This window comes from Panthera onca, chromosome C2 (assembly GCF_046562875.1).
Source record: "Panthera onca isolate mPanOnc1 chromosome C2, mPanOnc1 haplotype 2, whole genome shotgun sequence".
NCBI classification, from domain to species: domain Eukaryota; kingdom Metazoa; phylum Chordata; class Mammalia; order Carnivora; family Felidae; genus Panthera; species Panthera onca.
Window position 1 is genome coordinate 48,153,521 of NC_138347.1, and position 24,660 is coordinate 48,178,180.

General features: G+C 36.4%; 1 protein-coding gene across 1 annotated transcript in view; it reads right to left on the reverse strand.

Annotated features, from left to right (window-relative positions):
• Window positions 1–1,718: 1,718 nt before the first annotated feature.
• Window positions 1,719–24,660, reverse strand: part of TOMM70 (translocase of outer mitochondrial membrane 70) — a 33,804-nt gene continuing 10,862 nt past the window's right edge. The window contains exons 2-12 of the mRNA XM_060640839.3: window positions 21,871–22,044; window positions 19,529–19,655; window positions 17,818–17,927; window positions 14,735–14,883; window positions 12,922–13,129; window positions 10,907–11,041; window positions 9,800–9,907; window positions 8,785–8,901; window positions 5,469–5,566; window positions 4,775–4,897; window positions 1,719–3,834 (exon numbers count right to left, since the gene is read on the reverse strand). Coding sequence (XP_060496822.1) covers window positions 3,681–3,834; window positions 4,775–4,897; window positions 5,469–5,566; window positions 8,785–8,901; window positions 9,800–9,907; window positions 10,907–11,041; window positions 12,922–13,129; window positions 14,735–14,883; window positions 17,818–17,927; window positions 19,529–19,655; window positions 21,871–22,044 — 1,503 coding nt within the window. The 3' untranslated portion in view covers window positions 1,719–3,680. The remainder of the gene's footprint in view (window positions 3,835–4,774; window positions 4,898–5,468; window positions 5,567–8,784; window positions 8,902–9,799; window positions 9,908–10,906; window positions 11,042–12,921; window positions 13,130–14,734; window positions 14,884–17,817; window positions 17,928–19,528; window positions 19,656–21,870; window positions 22,045–24,660) is intronic.

Sequence of the window (24,660 nt, forward strand, 5' to 3'; positions counted from 1 at the left end):
GTGGCTCGGCTTCCAGGTAAGTGTTGAGTGGACATGTGTGTGTTTCTGATCTTAGAAGTAAAGCTTTCACCATTGAGTATGTTAGTATACTATAGGTTTTTTCATATGTAGTTTTTAATACGTTGAGATGTGTTTCCTCTAAACCTACTTTGAGAGAATGCATGTTGTACTTTGTCGTGTGCGTTTTCTGCATCCATTGAGACGATCATATCTTTTTATCTTTCATTAATGTGATATAGTACATTGATTTGCAAATTTTGAATCTCCATGGATTAAATCCTACTTGACTGGGGTAAATGATTTTTTTTAATGCATGATTTAGTGTGGTAATATTTTGTTGAATTTTGCATCTATATTCATCAGAGAGATTGGTGTGTCAACTTTTGCCTCGTAACTGAAGGAGCAGCCTTTTGGTCTGGTTGAGTGTACCATGATCACATGTATTTTACATCACAAATGTTCCAGCTATTGATTAAACCTCCACACTGTGGCCTGAGTATACATTCATTGCCTAAACCACTTTTTGCCAAAATTTAAGTGTACATGAAGACGTGCTGGACTTTGAGATACCTAAAAGAATTCCTTTAAATTGTAAGCCATGTGTACACAATAGATGGGAGGAGTGTATGTTAGTTTCCTATCAGTCCTGTAACCAAGCTGCCACGAATTTAGTGGCAGGGCTAACATCAGCTTTAAGGCAGAATCTATTTCTTGCTTTTCCAGCTTCTGGTGGCTGCCAGCATTCCCTGGTTTGTGGCCACGTCACTCTACTCTCTCCCTGTAGTCACATAATCTTCTGTCTGCAATTTCCCTCTTACAAACACACTTGGGATTACATTTGGGGTTTACTCAGATAATCCAGCATAATCCTCCCATGTCAAGATCATTAACAATCATATCTACCAAGTTCATTTTTGCTATATAAATTAACATTCACCGATTCCATGGATCAAGATGTGGGTATATTTTGGGGGACCATTATTCAGTCACAGTGTGTTAAGGCTTGAAAATAGATCAAGTTAAAGTTCTATCACTTTATTCACAAATCAGTTTTAAAGAGGACTGAGGTTAGGATTAATTACTCCCCCCCTCCTTGTATGTTATTTTCTTATATATACAAATAGCAGAGCCCAGTGTACCCAGAACAGGCTTAAGTAATTATTACTTTTATACTCAGAAGTTTCCTGGTTTGCTTAAATCATATGGTCCTCCTATTTATAAACAGCCTTGAGTTCCCAGAGATCTGAAAGTTCTACCAGAATTGTTTTAAAACCAAAGTTTTTACTGTTGTTTTGGGATGTATTCCTATTTATACCTCAGTTACTAGACAGATAACGTCAGGCATCCTTTCTGAAAGACTAGAGTGGTTGCAAACTGTGACCAAAACTTGGTGAAACCAGTTCGAAGATCATGTTAGACACAAGGCTCAGGTCTGGTTGGCAGACTTCTAGGCTGCCATGCAAGCATAGGTAAGGGCAGGTATAGGTAGGAATAAAGAAAGCTGGCTCTGGTAGCCCTTCTTAGAGCTTTGTTTCTCCAATAGGAAGGACAGATGTTCTCAGGAACCTCCACAATTCACACCAAAAATTTAATTTGCTTCATATACTAATGAGACCTATTTTCAGTTATTTTAAGCCCATAAGAGAATGATTATGGTTTTACTCAATACTATGATAAACGAATAAAGTACCTATCTTTTTATTTAAAGGACAGATAGAAAAGCTTGAATGTAATATTTATTTGGTGAATTTACATGTGAGGTCATTTACAAAAGAAAAGATACAGACAAATGCAGCTTTCAGTGCAGTTTCAAATTTTTCAGAACAAGCAATAGTCCATGAGGATTTGGAATGATAGTATTGAATGGCACATGCTTCAGTTTCCTTCGTGTCTTTTTCTACCCAACCCCAAAGGGTAGGAAGGGAGAAGAGTAGAAGAAAATACCAGTGTTAATATAAATATAGCCATGCAAATAAAAACTTTAAGTCCGAGGTTATTCAGATATGTAGAACATTTCTGTATTCAGGGATCATGATAATTGGTACATAGTTTAAGAACTAAAATGCACAGCTCTCAAACTTTCCATTATCCAGGCCATCTTCAATTATGTTAAACTGTCCCCACTAGAGGCCTCCTCAGTGTCTTCCAGACTGACTTTGGAAGGGGTCATTTCTCATAGTTTCTAAAAAAGTAGCACTTGTAGACAGAATCTTTTTGACTTCATTAGGATAAAGCACCCTCTTACAGAGGGATACAGTGCTCCTTTACTCCCAAAAATGTAAACTAATTAGAATTCATTTCCAGAGTGTAACCAAAGGCTTGCTTGCTTTTTTATTATACTCAGACTTAAATAAACCTCTCCCAACTCCGAATATCTCAAAACGAGACACTTTAAGAACACAACCTCTCTCCCACCAGGAAAATCCAGCATATAAACAAAAGGATGGTCTAGAAAAGTGACAATTGTAAAACAAAAACAAATTTTTTTTTTTTTTTTTTTTCAGTAAGAAGGTGAAGTAAAGATAAAACTGTCAGTGTCCCTAGTAAAGATCTAGGCATGGGCAGTCAGGCACTAGAGAGCAAGGTTAGCTCCAAACTAAAAAGCATTCCACATTTCTTCAGCACTTCTGAAAATACTGGCTTAAAATTCTTTAAGCACACATAGCCATAGTTAAAACACTAAACTTACCGAAGTACTATGCTTCTGACTCCAAAACATATCCTTTTGGAACCTTTAGCCACATTTCTGCACTACACATTTTAAGCTAATTAAACACTCCCATGTATAACACTTCATCTTTATACACACAACCAACCTGAATTTTCTTTCAAAAGTACACTATTAAATAGTGTGCCTAATATAAAAAATAGCCACAGGCAATTAAAACCCATTTCTATTTCATCTTACCTCTTGCCTGGTTCACTCACCCATTAATTTTCAGTCTTCCAGCATATATACCAGAATATTTGGTTCTGTGTGATTTACTGTATGAAAGCCAGTTGCTATAGACTTTAGGAACAATGTACATTATCCATTGGAGTTGAATGGGGTCAAAAGGCTTAAGTTGCCACTGAATCTAACAATTCTGCAGAATCAGAGGCATTGTGCATGCTGACAGTGGTTTAAAGGGTCTCAGTTTTGCTGCCTTCAAAACAAAATCCCCATTTAAGCTTTGTTTCCTTAAATAAACTAAAAGGGATTAACTGAATCAAAGAAACTTGTTTTACAGCACTTACTATATGAATTTAAAAACCAACATGCTGTAAAATATATTATGCGCGTGCACACGCGCGCACACACACACACACACACACACAAATCATCCAGAACATAACCATCGCCCCCCATCCCCCGCCTCAAAAAAAAAAAAAAAAAAAGCCAAATCAACAAATCAAAGTTTTTATTTGCATGGCTAATTATCATCTGTACTCTTTGCAGCTTTCATATCCCTTTAACAGGTTCTAAGCTTTTGTTGCACAGGGAATAAAAGCTGCAACACTGCAAACTTCCTTCAACAGCCACTCCCACAACACCTAGACATGAAACCTGTAATGAATGACAACAGCACAAACAGAAATACTAAGTTCCACCATTCAACACAGTTCATGACAGTGTCTTTAGGGTTCAGTTGAAAAGGGAGTAAACTTCTAAAAAGAGGGTCATTCTCTTTCCCCCTATTTTATAATGTTGGTGGTTTTAATCCGTATTTCTTTGCAACTTCTGTCTGGGCATGAGCAGCATCACACAGTGAGTACAGATGAGCCATCTCCATCTCCGATTTGGCCAGGTTAATAGCTTTGTTGAACATGTCAATGGCTTTCTCCATGTTTCCTCTAAAAGAACAAAATTTTAAATGTTTCACATCCTATAGGAATTTTAAAGAATACAGTGAAGTTTCTGACCACTAAGGTTCAACTATGATCCTAATAAATTCTTTGCTCCTTTATAAGAAACAAAATAGTGCCTAGCACAAAGAAAGCACTCAATGTTAGCTACTATTATAAATACTATGTGCTTACATTATACCTCTGTAGTCTCTGTTTACAGATAAGAACAGTGAGACTAGAGAAATTAAATGACTTACTCAAAATTATAATCCCGTCTGGCCCCTAAATTCATTGTGTTTCTGTACTAAATCATAAGGCTCCTTTAGAAAGCAGTGACATGGGGCGGTTGAGTGTCCAGCTTCAGCTCACATCATGATCTCGCAGTTCGTGAGTTCGAGCCCCACGTAGGGCTCGCTGCTGTCAGCCTGTCAGTGCTAAACCTGCTTCAGATCCTGTCCCCCTCACCCTGCCCTTCCCCTGTTTGCATTCTCCCCCCACCCCCCAAAGATAGATTAAAAAAAAAAAAAAAAACAGTGATGTAACCTCAGAGAACATTAATAGTATCCAGGGGCCTTACCTTCACATGTGTGTGAACTCACCTTTCCCCTCATCTCCTACCACCACACTCCCACCCCATGTCCCTCCCCTCCAACCACAGGTTCCCCCAAGTCCCTTGGCTGTGCTCCTACCTACACATAATGCTCAAATTTTCCTTTCTAACGCATATGCTTGACTTAAACAATTTCTTAAAGTGTGACTTTTAAATTGAAAAAGTAATGAAACAAGGCAAATCAAAGTTGTATACTTTTAAGGGAAGCTTGCTTCAAAAGGCATGACATATTAATAAGACTTAGTGGATATTGACAATAACATATCTGTAATGAGAAGAATGAAGATAAATATCTATGGCGCTGCCTTAAATTTTCTAACATACTGTAGGAGTTACCTTTGCACTTCAATAGTTCCCATGGTTTCATATGCAAAATCACATTTATTGTCAATTTCAATAGCCTTGCTGATGAGCTCCAAACCTCTATCCAGATCTTGCTTCCACTGAAGCTGAAGTAAACTGCAAATGCAACAAGGCAGTCAGATGGGACGATGGCACAGTATCATTAGGATAAGTACGTGACTCAATTTCCGACCTCAATGAATTTACAAGGAAAACCCAACTAAAACAGTACATAATCAGCATTAATTCCCCCCCCCCCTCAATTTTATATTGGTTTTATAGTCCAAATTCCTTATTATGAAAAAAGTGTCCAAAGGTCTAGGCTCTATTACGGACTTACCTTGCATGGCCTAATTTTTTATTTTGTATAATTTAAGGTTTTTTCTTAATGATAATTCAAGTACACAAGGACTGAAAAAACTTATTTTGATACAGGTAATATCTGACAGGATGTTCAGAACTGAAATCTTTATGCTAGTACATTTATTACTGTGTAAGAATGAAATGTAAGTGCAATTTCAAAAATTAATAAAGCATCCACAGCATTAGGAAATTTGTCAGTTAACTCACTGACACTCTCTATCACAGTCCCCCACTTCCTTTCTTAAGGACTAGAAGAAATCCATCTTATTACTATGCAGGAAATACAGTTTCTTACAGAAACAAAGAGAACCACAAATATACATACCCTTTATGAACATATGTTGTGGCATTATCTGGTTCCAAATCAATACATTTATCATACATATCATCAGCTTTACCAAACTGTTGTTGATCTGTTAATGCCTATATGAGGAGATACTTCAGTTATATTAAGGTAACTGTCAACCTAAACAATTAAAAGTATATTGTTTACTAATTATTAAAATTTACTTAATTTATCCATTCATTACCAAATTCTGTTTTGGGGATATAAACTTATTTAAAAATGTTACATCTTAGTATTTTTTTTTTTTTTTTTTTACAAAGCATTGTTATAAATATGAAATATTAACTTTTCTTTCTTTTTGGCAAGTGGTTAGTGATATTACAATAACAGATGATCTGGTACATCGTAGAGAAAATCCCACTCTTGGTGCCAGTTCTTTTTTTTTTTTTTTTTAATGTTCATTTATGTATTTTTAAAACAGAGAACAGGGGAGGAGCAGAGAGAGGGAAACAGAGAATCCCAAGCAGGCTCCATACTGTCAGCACAGACCCCGACACTGGGCTTGATCTCATGGACTCTGAGATCATGACCTGAGCCGAGATCAACAGCTGGGTACTCAACTAACCGAGCCACTCGTTTGGAAGAATAAATTCAATTAGGTGTTAACTGTTACCAAAGTGATTCCTTAAAAATGACTGATAAAAGAAAAAAAAAAAAAGCAGCTACAGTCAACTATTTTAGGGCAAATCCCATGGCAGAAATGGAAAGCTTGGTTACATGGATACCAGTTCACACTGAAACTATGGAGAGCTGGCTAGCATCTGAGCTCAAGCTTGAGAGTTAAAAAAGTTACACTATGTAACCACATCTATTTGTGTATAAAGTAACATATATATTATATGTGAAGTAAAAAGCAGAGGAGGGGTCAAAGGATACTTATTTTAGTGCAAACAGACTAGTAATGTTAGGGCTGATAAGAAGATAGCCCGAGTAAGCCACAGCTGTTCTGAAGATGGCATAGAGGAGACAGGGCAATGTGCAATTAGGAAAACTCTGAAGACCTGTACCTAGTATCTGTGCTAAAAAAATCCTTTTGAATTTCATTTCCGTGATGAGGACAGGGTGGTACTGTCGTCTTCTGGTTTGTTCCTAATCAAACCTAATCAAACCCAAGTGTACCTTTCAATAAAAATGTCATACAATTATAATGTGTGTTTGTCCTATTTTAACTTATATAATACATTTTATAAAATTTTATCTTGTACATGCTTTCACAATACTGTGCGTAATCAGCAATGTTTCATCATCCTGTCTAGAAATTCTAAGGAGAGATAAGATCATTTCAAACTCAATTCATTTTATTTAAAAAAAAAGGTTTTTAAATGTTATTTTTGAGAGAGAGACAATGAGCGAGTGCTAGTGGGGGAGGGGTAGAGAGACAAGGAGGGAGAGAATCCCAAGCAGGCTCCATGCTATCAGTGCAGAGCAGGATGCAGGGCTCAGACCCCATGAGATCATAAAGTGAGCTGAAACCATAAGTCGGTCACTCAACCAACTGAGCCACCAGGTGCTCCTACTCTTTTTTTTTTTTTAAATGTTTACTTTTCAGAGAGAGAGAGCACAAGCAAGCAGGGAAGGAGCAAAGAGAGGGGGAGACAGAGAATCTCAAGCAGGCTCTGCTCTGTCAGCACAGAACCCAATGTGGGGCTCAAACTCATAAACCTGTGAGATCATGACCTGGGCTGAGATCAAGAGTTTGACGCTTAACTGACTGAGCCACCCAGGCATTCCTCACACTCTATTTAAAGAATTTCTGGGTTGTACTTCATATCCTGAATCTCAATTCCTAACAATGCAGTGATATTAGGACTTTTAAAGAACAGAGCTAACACGAGTCCATCTTGTCATAATCCCACTCACAAAAAAAAAAAAAAAAAAAAAAAAAAAAAAAAGTTATGGCCTGTGGCACTTACAACTTGACTAAAGGTAGCATGAAAGACAATAAAAACAAAAACAACCTTCAGAAAGGTTTGGAGGTAGGAATCTACCATAGATGGTCATTAAAAAAAAAAAAAAAAAGTTTATTTTTGAGACAAAGATTGCACGAGCGAGCAGAGGAGGGACAGAGAGAGAGGGAGGGAGAGAGAATCCCAAGCAGATTCCACGCTCAGGGCATACCCTGACATGGGGCTCGATCTCACAACAGTGAGATCATGACATGAGCTGAAATCAAGAGTCAGACACACAACTGAATGAGCCACCCAGGCACCCCCACAGATGGTCATTTTTAAATGTTTCCTATTTCTGTGATGTTTGGGTCAGGGGGAAAACATTTATTTGGAATAAAAAAGAGTAAGAAGATATTATACAGCGTATTGAGATGTCTGGTTTATGAATATACCAAAAGCAAATTTCAACTTAAAGACTAAGAAAGAAAACAGCCATTCCAAGATCATTTAGGAAAAAGTCTAACTGTGGCTATAAGAAGCTAACCATTTTCATTTAAATGGATGACTGAAAATTGGTAAGTTCTCAGAGACTTCAGACTACAATTAAAAAGTGAAAAAAATTCAAATATACATCCCACTTTCCACACCTTCAATCCTAAAGCAAGGAAAGCTCAGGACTTGGCAAACCATAGAGAAATTAAAATAAGCTGTTACAGCCTATCTAACCATTTAAAAGAACAATGATCAAAGAGAAAGAAAAACCTTTCCTTGGACATTCTTCTCACCAATTGCACAGGGTAAATTTTCCTAAAGGAATTAATTTTGCGAACCCAATCCAAATGAACACTTGAGGGAAATGCTCTACTTCAGACTCCCCATGTTAGGAGTTTAGGGCCAGGGTTTTCAAACTGTATTAACATAAGAGCCACTCCTGAGGTGATTCAAGACCATTTTGGTGCCAGGAAAATCAAAACAGGAACAAAGCTATTTGTATTCATAGAAGCTGCAACCAGGGAAGCACAGTTTTCTGATTTCCATATGGAATTCAGCGTATGAATACAGTTCTTTAAAAGGACTGGTAATTGGGGGTACCTGGTTGGCTGGCTCAGTCAGTGGAGCATGTAACTCTCCATCTAGGGGTTCTGGGCACCTGGGTGGCTCAGTAGGCTAAGTGTCCGACTTCAGCTCAGGTCATTATCTCACAGTTCATGAGTTTAAGCCGTGTCGGGCTCTGGGCTGACTGCTCTGAGCTCAGAGTCTACAGCCTGCTTTGGATTATGTGTCTCCCTTTCTCTCTCTCTTTCTCTCAAAAAATAAACATACATACATAAAATCTTAAAAGAAAAAAGAAAAAAAAAAAAAAAAAAAGGACTGCCCACTAAAAAAATATGAAAAATCACATTTACCTGAGCATACAGTGCATAGCCTTCAGCACACCTTGGGAATTTCTTTATAACCTCTTCAAAACCTTTCATAGCTGCTTGGATTTGTGAAGAATTGTTTCCTGTATATGCCTGGCGATACTGTGGAAATAAAAGAGGCCTGTCAAATCAAGAACTCAAAAACTCATGGAATTTAACATATTACAAAAGTCACACAAAAATCACATAATTATTTCCAGAAAAGCAGGTGATTTGCTAACCTAATTTGCTGCATCTAAAAGGGTTGCAAGAAACTATCTCTGGATATATCTCCATTTGCTATGTACAACTATGACTTCATTGCCATTATACAATCTCAAGATGTTTAATAATCTAGAAGAAGGCATACTAACGTGTAAGTTACCATTGCATATAAATGAGGGCTTTTAGAAGTCCAGTATGCTCTCCATTTTGTAAATGGTGGCTTCTAAATATAATTTATTATCACCTTACTACAGGTGTTATAAAGCTTCATCTAGTAACATTTTTCATCCATAATATAAATGTGCTTGTGACCCAATTTCTTTAAGAAAAACTCTTTTAGGACTCAGACTATAAGGGCTAACTGGAAGTACCTCATTTCACTAGAAATGGACTTATTTTACCTGATTTTTAGCGTCATGTTTCTGAGTATTAACAGCTTTACAAAGGCGAGATGAGAAAGCAGTTATGTGGTATGACTGAAGAGTACTTCCTCAAAATGCTTTTGTTTTTTGTGCTAGTTTATGGTAGAAAAGTAAGAAGAACGGTGCTGTTTAGGGGAGGATGAAATCAGGGACAAACACCTATCAAGATAAACTCAAAACATCCAGAGAAATATAGGAGCAAAACCTCAATTAGCAACTATACTTCCATTTCCCTAAACCAACAGTTTTTCTCTTGTAGTCTTCCTTTGGCAGAAAAATAGGTGACGGTTTTGTAGACAATGAAACACTTATTTTTGTTAACAATGGGAAATAAAAATGATGTTTAGGAAAATACAAAAGAAAGTAGAACCCACCAATGCAAAACATTTCTGAGCTTGTGCCAGGGCTGACTCAGGTCTTAATCTAATACATTCATCGAAATCTGCCACTGCTTCCTCAACTTGATCAAGCAATATTTTCAGCTAAGGAAGAAAAAAAAAACAATTATCTATACAGTGTCTCTTACCACAATTTAGCATAATGCTAAGCATGTAGTATTCAATACAAAATTACTTTCTAGAAATCATGAACTAGAAAATCCTATCATTTAAAGGAAAGATTGTAAAAACTAGTGTCCAGTTTTTTCAAAAACACTAAATACTATTAAACCCACCATTTTTGTACTGCAGTTTTGGTCACTCTTAAGCAAGAAACCTGTTCTCCTAGAAGACTAAAACATCCCTACTTTCAAATTTCAAACATATCAGACAAGAGTAATTATCTTTCAAATTAATCTTAAGACACTAACAGTAAGGATCAAAATGTCAAGAATTTTAAGAGATTATCTTAACATCTCTTAACAGCCTTCAGATAGAAGTATTAGGTAAAATTTTCCTACACTAGAAAGAACTTCAGCTTTTCTGTTGTATGGAAATGTAGCCTATACATTCCACCCTAATGTAGTCCAAGAAGCCATCCATGTTAAACGGGTTATAAAGACCTGTTTTCCCCAGATAAGGCTGGAATTGGAAATGATTTCCTTCACTATGTATTTTTGCTAAAAAACAAATTTTTACTAAAAAACCAAATACTATAAAACTCCATTCAGAAGAGATTTTTTTTGTATAGTTTAGGACGCTATTTCCTTACAGCAAGCCCACAGAAATCATCCTGTTGATTCTAGCATTAACCTAAAATATTCAATAAATGCTTTTAATGTTTTACTCACTGAAAACCTAAAAGCCAGAAATACGTGAAAAACAAACTCGAACCAGCAAGCCAGTAATTGTAACCTTCTGTTTCTTTTTTTATAAAGGACAAATATTCAAGACAGGACTACATAAACGCCCACCCAGACTGTGAAATACTTTGATACTTTGTTCACGCTATCAGAAGTGACACAAGAAAACTTTTGACAACCTTCTCAAAACTAGTATCCTATTCCTTAATACAAAGGTCAGAACTCTTGATAAGAAAAGTACCTGTCCTCGGTGGTGATAAACGTCTGCATTCTGAGGATCAATGTCAGCAGCCATGTTAAAATCCTGAGTAGACAGCAAAGGCTGCTGTTGTTGCATGTACATGCTGCCTCTTTTGATGAGAGCATTTGCGCGAAGCTACATAACCAAAATGAGAAAAGAAAAGGTTCACTGTTACTGTTTATTCCAATTTAGTTTTTCTAAAGTAACAGCTTTATTCAAGTATAACTCATACACCATAAAGCTCATCCTTTAAAAGTATACAAGTCTTTTTTTTTTTCTTTTGAGAGCGAGAGAACACCACATTTTGACATTTTGAGTGAATTTTTGTACAGGGTGTATGATAAGCATTGTTACCACTTGCCATTACAACAAAAAGTTATGGTCATGAAGGAAGAAATAGGTTTCTTCTCCAAAAAAAAAATTTTTGAGGTAAAAGTACATGTAAATTTTCTTTCGATGAAGTAAGAACACCCCCACAATTTTAACAAAAACAGAACATATTTGTGATCACTAGGAAATAAAAATAAAGATCATATTATTAGTGTATCTTCAATTTGAAAACCTCATTTTAAAAGGAACTTTTTTTTTTTTAAATATAATTTATTGTCAAATTGGCTAACATACAGTGTGTAAAGCGTGCTCTTGGTTTTTGGGGTACATTCCCGTGGTTCATCGTTTATACACAACACCCAGTGCTCATCCCAACAAGTGTCCTCCTCAATGCCCATCACCCATTTTCCCCTCTCCCCCACCCTCCCATCCACCCTCAGTTTGTTCTCTGTATTTAAGAGTCTCTTATGGTTTGCCTCCTTCCCTCTCTGTAACTATTTTTTTCCCCTTCCCTTCCCCCATGGTCTTCTGTTAAGTTTCTCAAGATCCACATATGAGTGAAAACATAGTATCTTTTTCTGATTGACTTATTTCACTCAGCATAATACCTTCCAGTTCCATCCATGTTGCTGCAAATGGCATGATTTCATTCTTGCTCATTGCCAAGTAGTATTCCATTGTATATACAAACCACATCTTCTTTATCCATTCATCAGTTGATGGACATTTAGGCCCTTTCCATAATTTGGCTATTGTTCAAAGCACTGCTATAAACATTGGGGTACATGTGCCCCTATGAATCAGCACTCCTGTATTCCCTGGGTAAATTCCTAGTAGTGCTATTGCTGGGTCGTAGGGTAGTTCTAAAAGGAACTTTTAATAATACTTAGTTGTAATTATTTTTGTTTATAAGAAGTTAAGATAGTTTGTTAAAAATTCAGGCCTTGAAAATAACTTTTATATTACACAAAATACATGAATGAATTATCTGGAGGTGAAAAAAGACAGAATTCACTTAATTCACTGAGCAAACAGGCCGAACAAATGTAACAAACTAGTAAGAAATTTTAGTTAATTGGTAGCTAAGCTTTGTCTTGTTAACACTGAGTAGAAGACTCATATAATTCAACAGGTCCCCCTAAATCTTAATTATGAAAATAATTATGTACACATAAGAATACCTGGAAGATAAAAAGCTGTTCCAACTATGCAACTACAAAAACTTTTGGTATATTTCAATATATCTCTATATCATATTTTTAGAACCTATTTTTTAATTCATGTAACAAAAATCTTTCAGATTAAATGTGTTTATTTTATTGAATGCATTTTATAATCTTGTATTCCCTATTGTATTTTTATTTACAGTATTACCTATAGCACTGCTATATCACCCTTACCCCTATCCAAATATAGTCTAATACAGTAAGCAGTGGCTATCACGGGAAGCTCAAGTTACCAGATGCCATAGAAAAAAGAAAAAAAAAATCCTTTCCTAGCTAAAGATAAACATCACTCATATTTATGTTTCAGTTTCACCATACTGACCCAATCATCATTAGGGGTAGTTCCTTCCAAAATAAAAACAGCCTTTTGGAGAACAGAAACTAAAATTTGAAAATTTGGGAAAACCTGTCTCTTTTTTTAATCAAGTTTTACACACACACACACATTTTTAAATGTACCTTCACATTAGCTTCTTTCAAACTGATGACCTTATCTAAATCTGGTTTGGCCGCATTGGCATTGCCAATAAGCAGGTAGAAGGTGGCTCGTAGTAATAATGCTTCCGCCATGTATTTGCCTTGAGCATCTATTTCTTTTGAGCATTCACTTATGATTTTATCGTAATTTTCTTCTTCCATATACTGTTTGGCCCTTAGATATCCAGAACTGAAAATAAAAATGAACATAGGAAATTATTTACTAAGAAAGGATCAAATGCTGAAACTTGCAACATCTCGTATGCTAGAGTTAATCAACTATCTACTTCCCCTTAACATTCCAGTATGGGACTGGAATAGGGTGGTGTGGTGGTGGAGGAATAACTGATTAGGATTTCTGATTCGGACTGGGATTTTTCTCGATGTCTTGGAGACTAGGAAAAAAAGGTAAACAGCAGAGTCAACAGCAGAAACCGAGGGTTACTGCACAGGCTTTGACATTTATATATGTTAAAGGATGAGCTAATGACTGACTGATCTGCATCATTGATAAGGATCCAGTCTTATTCACCTTCACACCTGTGGCATACTGATGTCACTCAACAGTTATTTTATGCCTAACAGAAAGAACAGAGAATTAGGAGATAATTAAGTTTAGGTCACATAAGCCAAGGGAAGAGACGTGACCTGATCTCTGCTTGGTAGAGAACACTCTGGCTATGTTGTAGAAAATGCACTGTCAAGGAGCAATACTGGAGGCAGAGAATTATCTGAAGGACTCTCACCCAGAAGTTGTGTTGTTTACAAAACAGACCTAGAATGAATAGGTGGAAATACCAAAGAAGCAAATTTAAGGGAAGATTCTTCTATTAAGTAGGACTTTAAAAAAAAATCACCGTTCCCTAAATTTTTAAAATACAGCGACATCAGTATTCTTCTAAGATGACTAGCTGACCTTTAAGGGGTCTTACAAATATAATCTCTGTAAGTTAAAATACATTTCTCATTTCCTTCATTATATATCCTGAGTAGAGAAAACTGGCAAGTAACTTATCAGTCAAAATCTTACAACTCTGCTAACTTATCCTATAATTACATGGTAATATTCCCTGCACTCTAACTTCACTGCAATTTTTCTAGCAAGGAATTTTCCCTAACCCGTAGAGGAAATTATTGGCATGGTCTTCAACATTTACTTCTGTACTACAATTTTCTGAAAAGACTGTGTATCAACTACAATTATACATGGTATCCTCCCTTAAAAGGTGGCCAACATTGGTTGAAAAATTAGGGACATACAAATCAAAAGCAATGTTTCCTCAAACTTTCCAATATGCCATGGACACAAAATTATGCTCTGCTACTGGAACAAATATTCCCTTTTCTTCCCAACTCATTAAAAAATGTCATGTTGGTAATAATATTATACCTTCTCTTAGAAAGGAGTGCTAACCTTAACAGCAAAACACAATACTGATAAATATAAATGGATGAGCAGACTAGGTGACTTCTATACATACATGACTTGATCCTCAGTTGTAAACACAGCATCTTGTACTTTGGTTTCAGTTTTCTACAGAAACAGACACAAGAAGCCCAAAGAATGGCTAGGCAAGCAGGAAAAACTTGGAAGAAAGTCACTCTATGGGGCACTCCTAAGCATCTCACAGTTATAAATTATAAACTTCCCTGCACTAAAACATCTGTATGTTGAGCTACATGATAATTTTCAAGTTAGTACCCCTATTCAAATACAGTCAACTGTTCGACTCACTGGGAATCCTCTTGAGAGTATCATGTGGTACTACGTAGATACTACAGTTGATAAACTTACTTTTCTTTAACTTCTGAGGCCTCTCCTTCCTTGTCTTTATCTTCATCAGACTTCTCTCCTTTAAGCATGGGCTGAGAAATTATATCATCCGTGAAAGAACTGAAGTAAGATTTGATAAACTGTGGAGATGGCATCAGAGGTTCACGATTCTGAAATTCAATCACATTTAAATATTTCAAAATGAGAAAACACCGACCAAAGAAGCAGGTACATTTGTACAATACTGAGAATGACTGCTGTAAAAACTAGGATCTCATTCTCAAATAACTGAAGAATATCAGACTGCAAACCACAGGACAAGAGACAGTGGAACTGGTAAAGCTACTCATCCCAGTTGTTCAAAGGAGGTTTTAAATGACACCTCTCCTCTCCAAACATGTAAAATATCCAGACCTCCTAGGACTACATGTTAAAGTCCAAGAAAGTGAAATCCCAAACACAGGAGGCAAATAACTGCCGAGTTAAAAATTATTTCCTGGGGCACCTGGCTGGCTCAGCTGGCAGAGCATGCAACTCTTGGGGGTGGTAAGTTTGAGCCCCATCTTGGGTATAGACATTACTTAAAAATAAATTTTTTAAAAACGTAATAAAAAATAAAAATTATCTCCTTCTGGTCTCTGTTCTAGATCAGCATCTTAATTAATCACTCAAGACCACATCTTACACAGGTGCTATAATGTTTAAGTCCATTTACCATGGGCTCTCATCTGACCTCCAGCTGTACTGCATCTGAAGATCTCCATTACAGTAAATGCCACTGAAAGTCTGAATGAAATCACATTTCTTGTTTTAATTACTTTTTGGCATGGCAACGTGATTCATCATTATAGAATTATTTCCTTTTAGTCCAATTAGGATAAAATCTTCAAGAGGGTACAGGGAATAACATAACCGTAGGGCCCTTATATTTTGGATCCTTTATCTTACAAATCTAACCCAAAGATTTTTAAGTTGAAATACGGTATTTTAAATTGTATGCATAATAAATACCATTCCTGTTTTTTTGGTAGATTCAATGCCTTTGTATTTGAAGAAGGACAAAAAGGAATTTGGCTTTTTTCTTTATTAAGTTTATTTATTCTGAGAGAGCGAGTGAGAGAGAGAGAGAGAGAAGACAGAGCAAGCACAAGCAGGGGAGGGCAGAGAGAGGGAGAGAATCCTAAGCAGGCTCAATCCCACTAACTATGAGATCATGACCTGAACTGAAAGCAGGAGTTGGAGGCTTAACCTATGGAGCCACCCCAGCACCCCAAGGGAATTTGGCTTTGTAAGTAAATTATCTAATCTAGAATAGATAAGATTGGGAAAGAAGACAAAGGAAATCTTAGGGAAAGCCCTATTTTTATGGGAGAAATTCAATGTCTTCATTTAGGATTATACAGGTTAATACTGTAAATCAATTGGTCACCCATCAAATGACAAGTATGCTTAATTTCAGTATTTCACTAACGATTGTATAGGAATATATAGTGGCAATCATTTGCCACTTTAAATAGCAGTTGCTGAAGACAGACTAAATCATTACTGTCTTTTAGTTTACTATTTCAGCTTGGAAAAGGTATCTTCCTGCCTTCCACACAGAATTACACATTTAAAATAAATACAATGCAAGTGATGGACTTAAGTAACAAAGGAATAAGATACAAGTTCCAGCTGTGCCACTAATTAGCCATGTGACCCTGCACATGTCACTTTCAGTTTTCTTATCTGTAAAATGGCAACAAATATACTTGCCTTATTTTTCTCATAGGGCTGTTGTAGAAAGAAAAACAATAACATGAAAAGTATTTTGTGATTTACAAAGGTAGCATATGAACAGTGGAGAGGCTCCTGGCTGTCTCAGTCACAAGAGCATACGACTCTTGATCTCGGGGTTGTGAGTTCAAGCTCCATAATGGGTGTAAAGATTACTTAAATAAAAACTTCAAAGAAAATATAAGTGGAAACTAATTTGGAACCTACGTAAATGTGGGTTATCACGTATTTTCTGAGCACCCTGAAGACCAACCAATATAATCACTCCACAATAACATTATAAGTATACACAAGGAAATTAGGCTCCCTCAAGGTTGCGAGACTATTAAATGATATTTTACAGTGCTGTGAGGAATCCCAGTTCTAGGAAATGCTCAAGGAGAAAAACACAGTTTAAAGAGACCAAGAACAACTACAGCTATACTCCTCTCCAAGATTCACAACATATCCTAGCACATGAAAGTCCTGCAGTGAAGAAACCCATTTTAACTGTTTAACTCAGCTAATATTTAGGGGTGTAAAATTTAAAAAACACACAGCTTATTAAAATCAACTTAAGGGAAACATTATTCTTAAAGAAAAAAGGAACAATTGCCTTGATATTACTGAAGTTTAGCAGAAATTTTCCAGTGATAGATATTTCGTGATGCCTGTGGTAATCCCATGACACTACTTCTATCCCTCATGACACTTCCCCATATCATGCCTTTTATACTTATTAATGGTCTCTCTCACTAAACTGTAATTCTGTAAGGGCAAGGACCATTTATTTCTAAAATGGCCACCATGGAGTTTTGTTCAATAAGGCTTCTTGAATTAAATTATCTGTTACAGACTGCTTAAAACCAATGCCAATTTATACAGTATATGCTTAAAAATATACCTTTAATGATATAGACAGGGCCTGGCAAATTGTTTCTATAAAAGACCAGGTAGTAAGTATTTTAGGCTTTACAGGCCATACAGTCCCTGTCACAACCACCTCACTCTGCTGTTTTACCTTAAAAGCAGCCAAAAATGATGGCTGAGTGCTGTGTTCCAATAAAATTTTATAGAAACAGGTGGCAGACTGGATGCGGTCCATAGGCTTTGTTTGGCAACGTCTAATACAGATGAATTCTTTCAGTATTCTCCACATACAATATTGCATATAGCTTACATTCTTCTTTTAAAAAGATAAGCCACAAAAGCCCAATATTACAGGACAAGAAGTGTAACACAGATCTAATTTCAGTTGTTACCACTGCCATCATGCCCAAGTTCAAGCAGTGTAAATTAAAATGACTCTTCACAATGTATATCCCCTCTATTAACCAACTTAGATTTACCTTATATTTTTCTTTGGCTTTCTCTTTTCCAAGAAGTTTAAGAACTTTATCAGCTAACAGCATGCTTTGTTGATTTTGGAACCCTTCTAGTATACACACAGCAGTGACATCTAGAGATGATGGAAAAAACAAAAGTATAAAATTATTGCAAAGATGATTAGCATCAAATGGGCACCATGTACCACCGAAAGCCAAACCAAATTGATGGCCTGATGTAGCTATCAATTTCATTTCCAATAATTTGCTTCTCAACACTTTAGTTTTATATACTCTATAACTCAAACTCGAAACTCAGAAATTCATTCCACTTCTCTGGTTATTCACTTTTCTCACCTGTGAAATCCAAGGAACTATCCTGTATGGTTTGTGATGTTTCTTACCACCCTCACATTCTACATAGTAAATAAATGAAGAATCCAGGAAGATTCCCTTGTGCCCAGCACCTAAAGGCCTTATCAATGTAATGTGGCTTTCTCATGTCTGATTCTTTTTATAGCCCTCACAAGTTATTCCTTGTGTCCAAAGCCATCTTGCCAGGGAGCTCTCAATTAAATCTGCTTCAAAATACCATTTTCATCTGGTTATGCCACAGCTCAAGATAAAGTGGTTTGAAATTTAAAAGATCAGTGGTTCCTGAACCTCTCAACCTTTTAGAGTATTCAAGCATTGGCTGTTCCCACTCTTTCTGAATTCAATTTCTCAGAATTCCAAATCTTTGCTCCTCCAAACAAGTCAATCTGTTCATATGTTCCCCGGATAACCTGGCTAATGCCAAAGTCGATGTCTTTTTCCCATCTCAGTCTACCTATCTAAAATCCACTTAATCAGCTTTCTGCCAATTATTAACTGGTAATAACTTCAAGGGCTGGCTCAAAACTCAGAATTCTCTTTTTCCAAAGCAACAGTCCTTCTACCCATCACCAAAATACACACCACCACAAAACCTCAAATTTTTCTAAAATGTTCTCTAAACCACTTCACTTGGTAATCCAGACTTTTAAAAATAAAACGGATTTTTCCTTTTAAATAATGTTATTTTAAAAAGTAATTAAGGCTAAATCTGATTATTGATGCTTTTAAAGCAGATTTAGCTTGTAGAAATCACTTTGGTTTAGCTCCACATCACCCACAAAAATGTACTTTAAAATAAGCCAGTAGCCTATATTCTAATTGGAGTTTTAGAAGCAGATATGGCCAATTAGAGGCTGCAGAATATTTACTTACAGAATTTACTCAGAATGGCAAATTCACCTGATGCTTTGTACCAAATACATAATTTCCAATTGGGTATAAAATAATGTTTGAAAATACCAAGCACAAAAATACAAATGTTTTCTTTAATGACTCATCTTAAAATTATTTCATGTTTATATAGGACATTAACTGAAAATATGTAGAATCTTAGCAACACTATCACTTACTAAAACCTCTTTTCTGATTTCTTTATCATGGAATTACACTGATGCTCATTAATTGCCAAGTTAAAAATGTATGGTACATAAACTTCAAATCTTAATACTAATTTAGTCCCATAATTGAGAACAGAAACAATACTCAAGTATCAGAAATCTCAATTTAAATTAGAAAACAAATTCTCAGTTGGGGAAGAATCTAACTTTTAAATACAAGTGATTTCTCTACTTCATATAAACTTACCAATGACTACAAAGCCTTATATAATTTTCATATGTAAACACAAAAATACCCTCACCTTCTAAACATTCCTTCTTATTGTCTAGCTTCTCGTGGGCTTTTGCACGTCTAAAGAGAGCTTTCACATATTTGGGATTAAGTTCAACAGCCTTTGTACAATCTTGTGCCACCTCTTTCCATTTTTGCTGTAATTGAAAGTATTAAAAAAAGTCACACTAAAGGAATCGCTGTTCAACAGAAATTACTTTTCGAAACTTAACAGGCTGAGTGTTAAGTCTCACAACACACAAAAATATTCCCAGTACATAAAAAGAGTTAAGATCCACAATATATTACAACAGCTCTATAAATACCTGTAAATAAAGAAAAGCAACCTGATTTTCAAAAACAGGCAAAGGACATACTTAGGCCATCTTTCTACCACCAAATCTACAAACCTACCTGCATCTCTGTGCTCCTATCATCTCCTTCCCTCCTGTTAAAACTGAGGAAGCACCCCTCTTCATCAAAGGCCAATCCTCCACTTGTGAGCTGGATCCATACTCTCTCCACTTCAAAGACTTTACTTTGTTAGCTATTTCACCTCTATATCAATCTACATCTCTACTGAATCATTCCCATGAGCATATAAAAAAAAAGAAAACGAAAAAAAACCACTTACTCTAGTTATTTTCCATCTTTTAAAAACCCTCCTTTGAGTCCATAATTCCCTGCAGCTACTACCCCATTTCTTGGTTCCTCTTTATTGCCAAACCTCCAAAGAACTGCTGCTCTAATTGATTTCTACCTACTTCACTGGCTGCTCCTTCTCAATTTCCTTTGCTAAATTCTTCCCCTCCACCTGAGTCCTCAAGGTCTCATCTCTTCTCTCACCCTAGGTGACCACATCTAACATCCTGGCATTATATAAAATAGAAAATTAGATGACTCCCAAAAGAGACATTTCTCAATTCAACTTCTACGTAGCTGTCTCACTCCTTCCCCATTCCACTATTATTTACATTCCTGCTTTTCTTCACCCTTCATATCCAATATAACAGCAACTTGTTGGTCTCAGCTTACTTCATGTTTCACATAGGCTACCTCAGCAACATCCTTACTTGGTGTCCCCGTCTCCACTCTTGCCTCCCTACAATATATTCTTGACAGAACATTTAAAGCAATTTTAGAGGATGTCCCTGCCTTACTTAAAACCCTTAAATATTTGCCATTACACTCAGAATCAAATCCAAACTCCTTACTGCTGTAGACTTTGTCTCATCTGCCCTCTGCTGCCTCTCCAATTGCATCTCTCTATACTCCAGGATCCTTTATAATTCTTTAATCACACCAAACTCTTTCCTGCCTCAGAGCAATTATACACACCGTTTCCTCTATTTGTAACACTGTCTCCTCTACTGTTTTATGCACCAATCCCATCGCCAGTCATTTTTTTATTACTGAATCATGTTAATTATTTAAAGCATTTGTGAAAATGTCATTTAAATAGTTCATTGTTTAGCTATTCTTGAGTTCTATGCATAACGGTTTGCTTTTATAGACCCAGCTTGTACCATAGCAACCTTCCGTATAGGAAGATAGTCAATAATATTTGGTTGAACAAAAAAATGCGGAGACTACAAATGCCCAATAACCACAGAAAAGAATAGTGAACTTCAGCAACATTTCTAAAAGTGCAAATTAAAACAATGAGAGAAAAAAATGGCAAATAAGATTGATAATATAGTCAGCGAGAGTAATGGAAAACAAGCATGCTCATATTGTTGGGAGTAGGTGCTGATGCTATCTCTTTAGATTTCCATTTCTAGAATTTTATCCTCCCGAAAGTATGCAAAAAAATACTTAACGAAAATATTTACTCAAATACTGAATGCAATAGGTAAAACAGGAAACAACCCAAATGTTCATCACTAGATGTTCTCCAGTATACAAACATGTAACAGCTACTACATATACCATTTCAGAAAGAATAAAACAAATCTGCATGTGCTAAGAAAAGCTGCACAAGATATAGTGGCAATTAAAGAATGTCACAAACAATACTGTGTAATAAGTTTGGTCTCCCCGCACGCTACTATTAATATTTATGGAAACAAAAAATTGAAAAAAATAGCCTCAAACTGTTGAGAAGGATGGGGTTACCAGAAACTGTAGTTTCCTGTATTGTCTAATTTTATAGAACCTGATATATATAACTTTAGATTATATTTTTAACCAGCAAAACTCAAATCTGTTCTTAAAAAAGTTATGTAATTAAAAGATATGAAAACAAAAAGCCTGTAATTTCAAAACTTCAAAAAACTTATTAGGTTTGAGTGGTACTAACTGAAACATTATGCAAATAAAGAAAACAAAAAGAACAGGAAAAAAAAAAAAAAACAAAAACCCTAAGATACATACCAACTGTTCAAAGGCAGCAGCTCTGTTTTGATAAAATGTGGAAAGGTCAGCATTCTTCTCTATAGGGCACAAACTGATCGCCTCAGTATAGCACTGAATAGCTTGTTCATATTTTCCTGCTTTAAAATATTTGTTGCCTTTGTTCTTGGCTGCCTGCGCTCTATCAAGAGAGTTCTGAAATGAGAAGAAAGAACACTTATCAATACTCAGGAATAGATTAAGATCAGAGACTAAACAGTGATAAACTGACAGAAGAAAAATGGGTATGTAGAATAGCTGTTTACAATGTAAGTCACTTCATATAAATATCTTCATGGGATAAAGTCTTAGTAGTAGGATTGCTAAGCCAAAGGTTTATGTATTTTTAATTTCAAAAAAACTGCTGTAGTACTTTATATTTAAAATCCACTTTCCTGCCATTCCTGCCAGCAAGAGTTGTGATAGCTAATTTTTGCCAATCTAATGGGTTATCAGTCAGAAGTGACTACCAGTTAGGATGCATTTGACAATGTCTGGAGAAATTTCTGATTGTCACAACTGCAGGGGGTAGGTTTGGGTAGCTGCTACTGTTACCTAGTGGGTAGATATCAGGGATGCTGTTGACATTCTGCAATGCACAGGACAGCCCCCCAACACAAAGAATTATCAAATCCAAAATGTCAATAGTGCCAAGTTCATTGAAAAACCATGGTATAAAGTAATACTCCAATATTATTTTGATTTACATTTTCCTCTATTAATGAATCTGAAAATCTTCTCATGTTTATTGGCCACGAGGCTTTTTTATTCTGAAAACCACTTATTCATGTGTGTTGCTATTTTTCTATTGGGCTGTTTGTCAATAGTATAGAATAGATACTAGACACACTTTGTCATCTTCATTATAATTGTTATCCCAAATCTGTTGTTTGCTCATCAATAAATTTTCTGTACTCTTGTCTTAGTCTCAGAGTCTTCCTAGAGGACCCAACTTACATACTGTGTACAATAAGAAGAGTTCGTAGGTAGTACCCACTGAGGACAGTTGTGAATACTTCAGTCAACATTTGGGAAGCATTCTGGAGACAATTCCAGTTATCCGGGTTCTAGCTGCTAAGTCCAAGAGCTTTGTGGCATATCTTTACCCAAAACTTATTGTCAGCATCATCCAACTTTATTTTTTAATTTTTTTATGTTTATTTTTAAGAGAGAGAGACAGAGCGCAAGTGGGGGAGGGGCAGAGAGAGAGAGAGAGAGAGAGACAGAAAGAGGGAGGGAGGGAGGGAGGGAGGGAGGGAGACACAGAATCCGAAGCAGGCTCCAGGTTCTGAGCTGCCAGCACAGAGCCCGACATGGGGTTCGAACCCACAAACCGTAAGATCATGACTTGAACTGAAGTCGACACTCAACCGACTGAGCCACCAGGCACCCCAGCATCATCCAACTTTAACAAATATGTGATTATGAAAGAATACATAATGTCTGCAACAGGTAAGCACTGACAAAACAAAAGCAGAAGTAGTTGCCCTCACAAATAACTTACAGGAGTCGTGAAAGCCAAGTTGCTTATGGACCAGGGCATCTCACTCCTAAACAGAAAAGTGAAACACCAACCTTTTTTTGAACGTGCTCTTTTTCCCCCCTTACTCTTGCTTCATTTTTCTTTGCTGCTTTCCCCCCACTATTTACCTTTTGTTTCCCTTCTCCTTTAATCCAAGTACTACTCTAATTATTTTTTAAAAGTATAGTGTGCAAAGATTTGTCAGAAACTCCATTTATCTAAGTTCAGAATATTAAACAGCTAGTTTAAGCCAGCTAGTGTCAATAAGGAACGTATTTTAAAACTAGGATGTAGGAGACCCAAATAAACCACAAATAAATTAAAAGATGAATATAAAATCTTCCGTTTGTCAAAAGCCTCAATCATCTTCCAAACGCTTTGACAGTGAAAATCTTTAGCACAAAATATCCATCATAGACAATCAGGAATCTCGTATATAGCTATAGACTATAGGAGGGTAACTATCAAGTTATTGCTGGAAAAGTGCATTAGAAGCAGCCCCTACAGTCCTCCCACTCCATTGAGAGGAGAAGTGAGCCTGGACTAGGGCTGTCATCCAGAAGGAGCGAGGATCCCCTACACCCAAGAGGTAAGTGATAGGCATACCTTGGCTGTCTTACAAGAGACCAAACTGCTGAGAACTGCTACCATAGAAAAAAATTTAATACCCTAAGAGAGAGGCACCCAACTCAAATAGAAAAACTAGTATTTGAGAAAACAGGATAAACCAGGCAAACTGAAACTTTAACATCAGAGGAATAAGAGGCTATCACAGTCATTTTAAAAGGAGTCTGCTTTGAAAGAATACTAATTAGACATCTTGAAAATTAAAAAGGATTATTATAATCAACTCAACAGACGGTCTGGGATTGGGGCGCCTGGGTGGCTCAGTCGGTTAAGCATATGACGTTGGCTCAGGTCATGATCTCACATTTCATAGGTTTGAGCCCCACATTGGGCTCTGTGCTGACCGCTTGGACTCTGGAGCCTGCTTCAGATTCCGTGCCTTCCCTTCTCTGTGCCCCACCCCTGCTTGAGATATCTCTCCCTCTCCCTCTCTCTCCCTCCCTGTCTCTCTCTCAAAAATAAACATTAAAAGAAAAACTCAGTTTCTGCTGAGATCATCTTAATAGACAGTCTGGGACTATATATTAGAATGGGCATAACTGAGGAGCAAATTAACAAGTAGAAGATAGAGCCAAGGAAATCTGTCAGAATGCAATGAAAATAGAGGACAGGAAGATGAGACA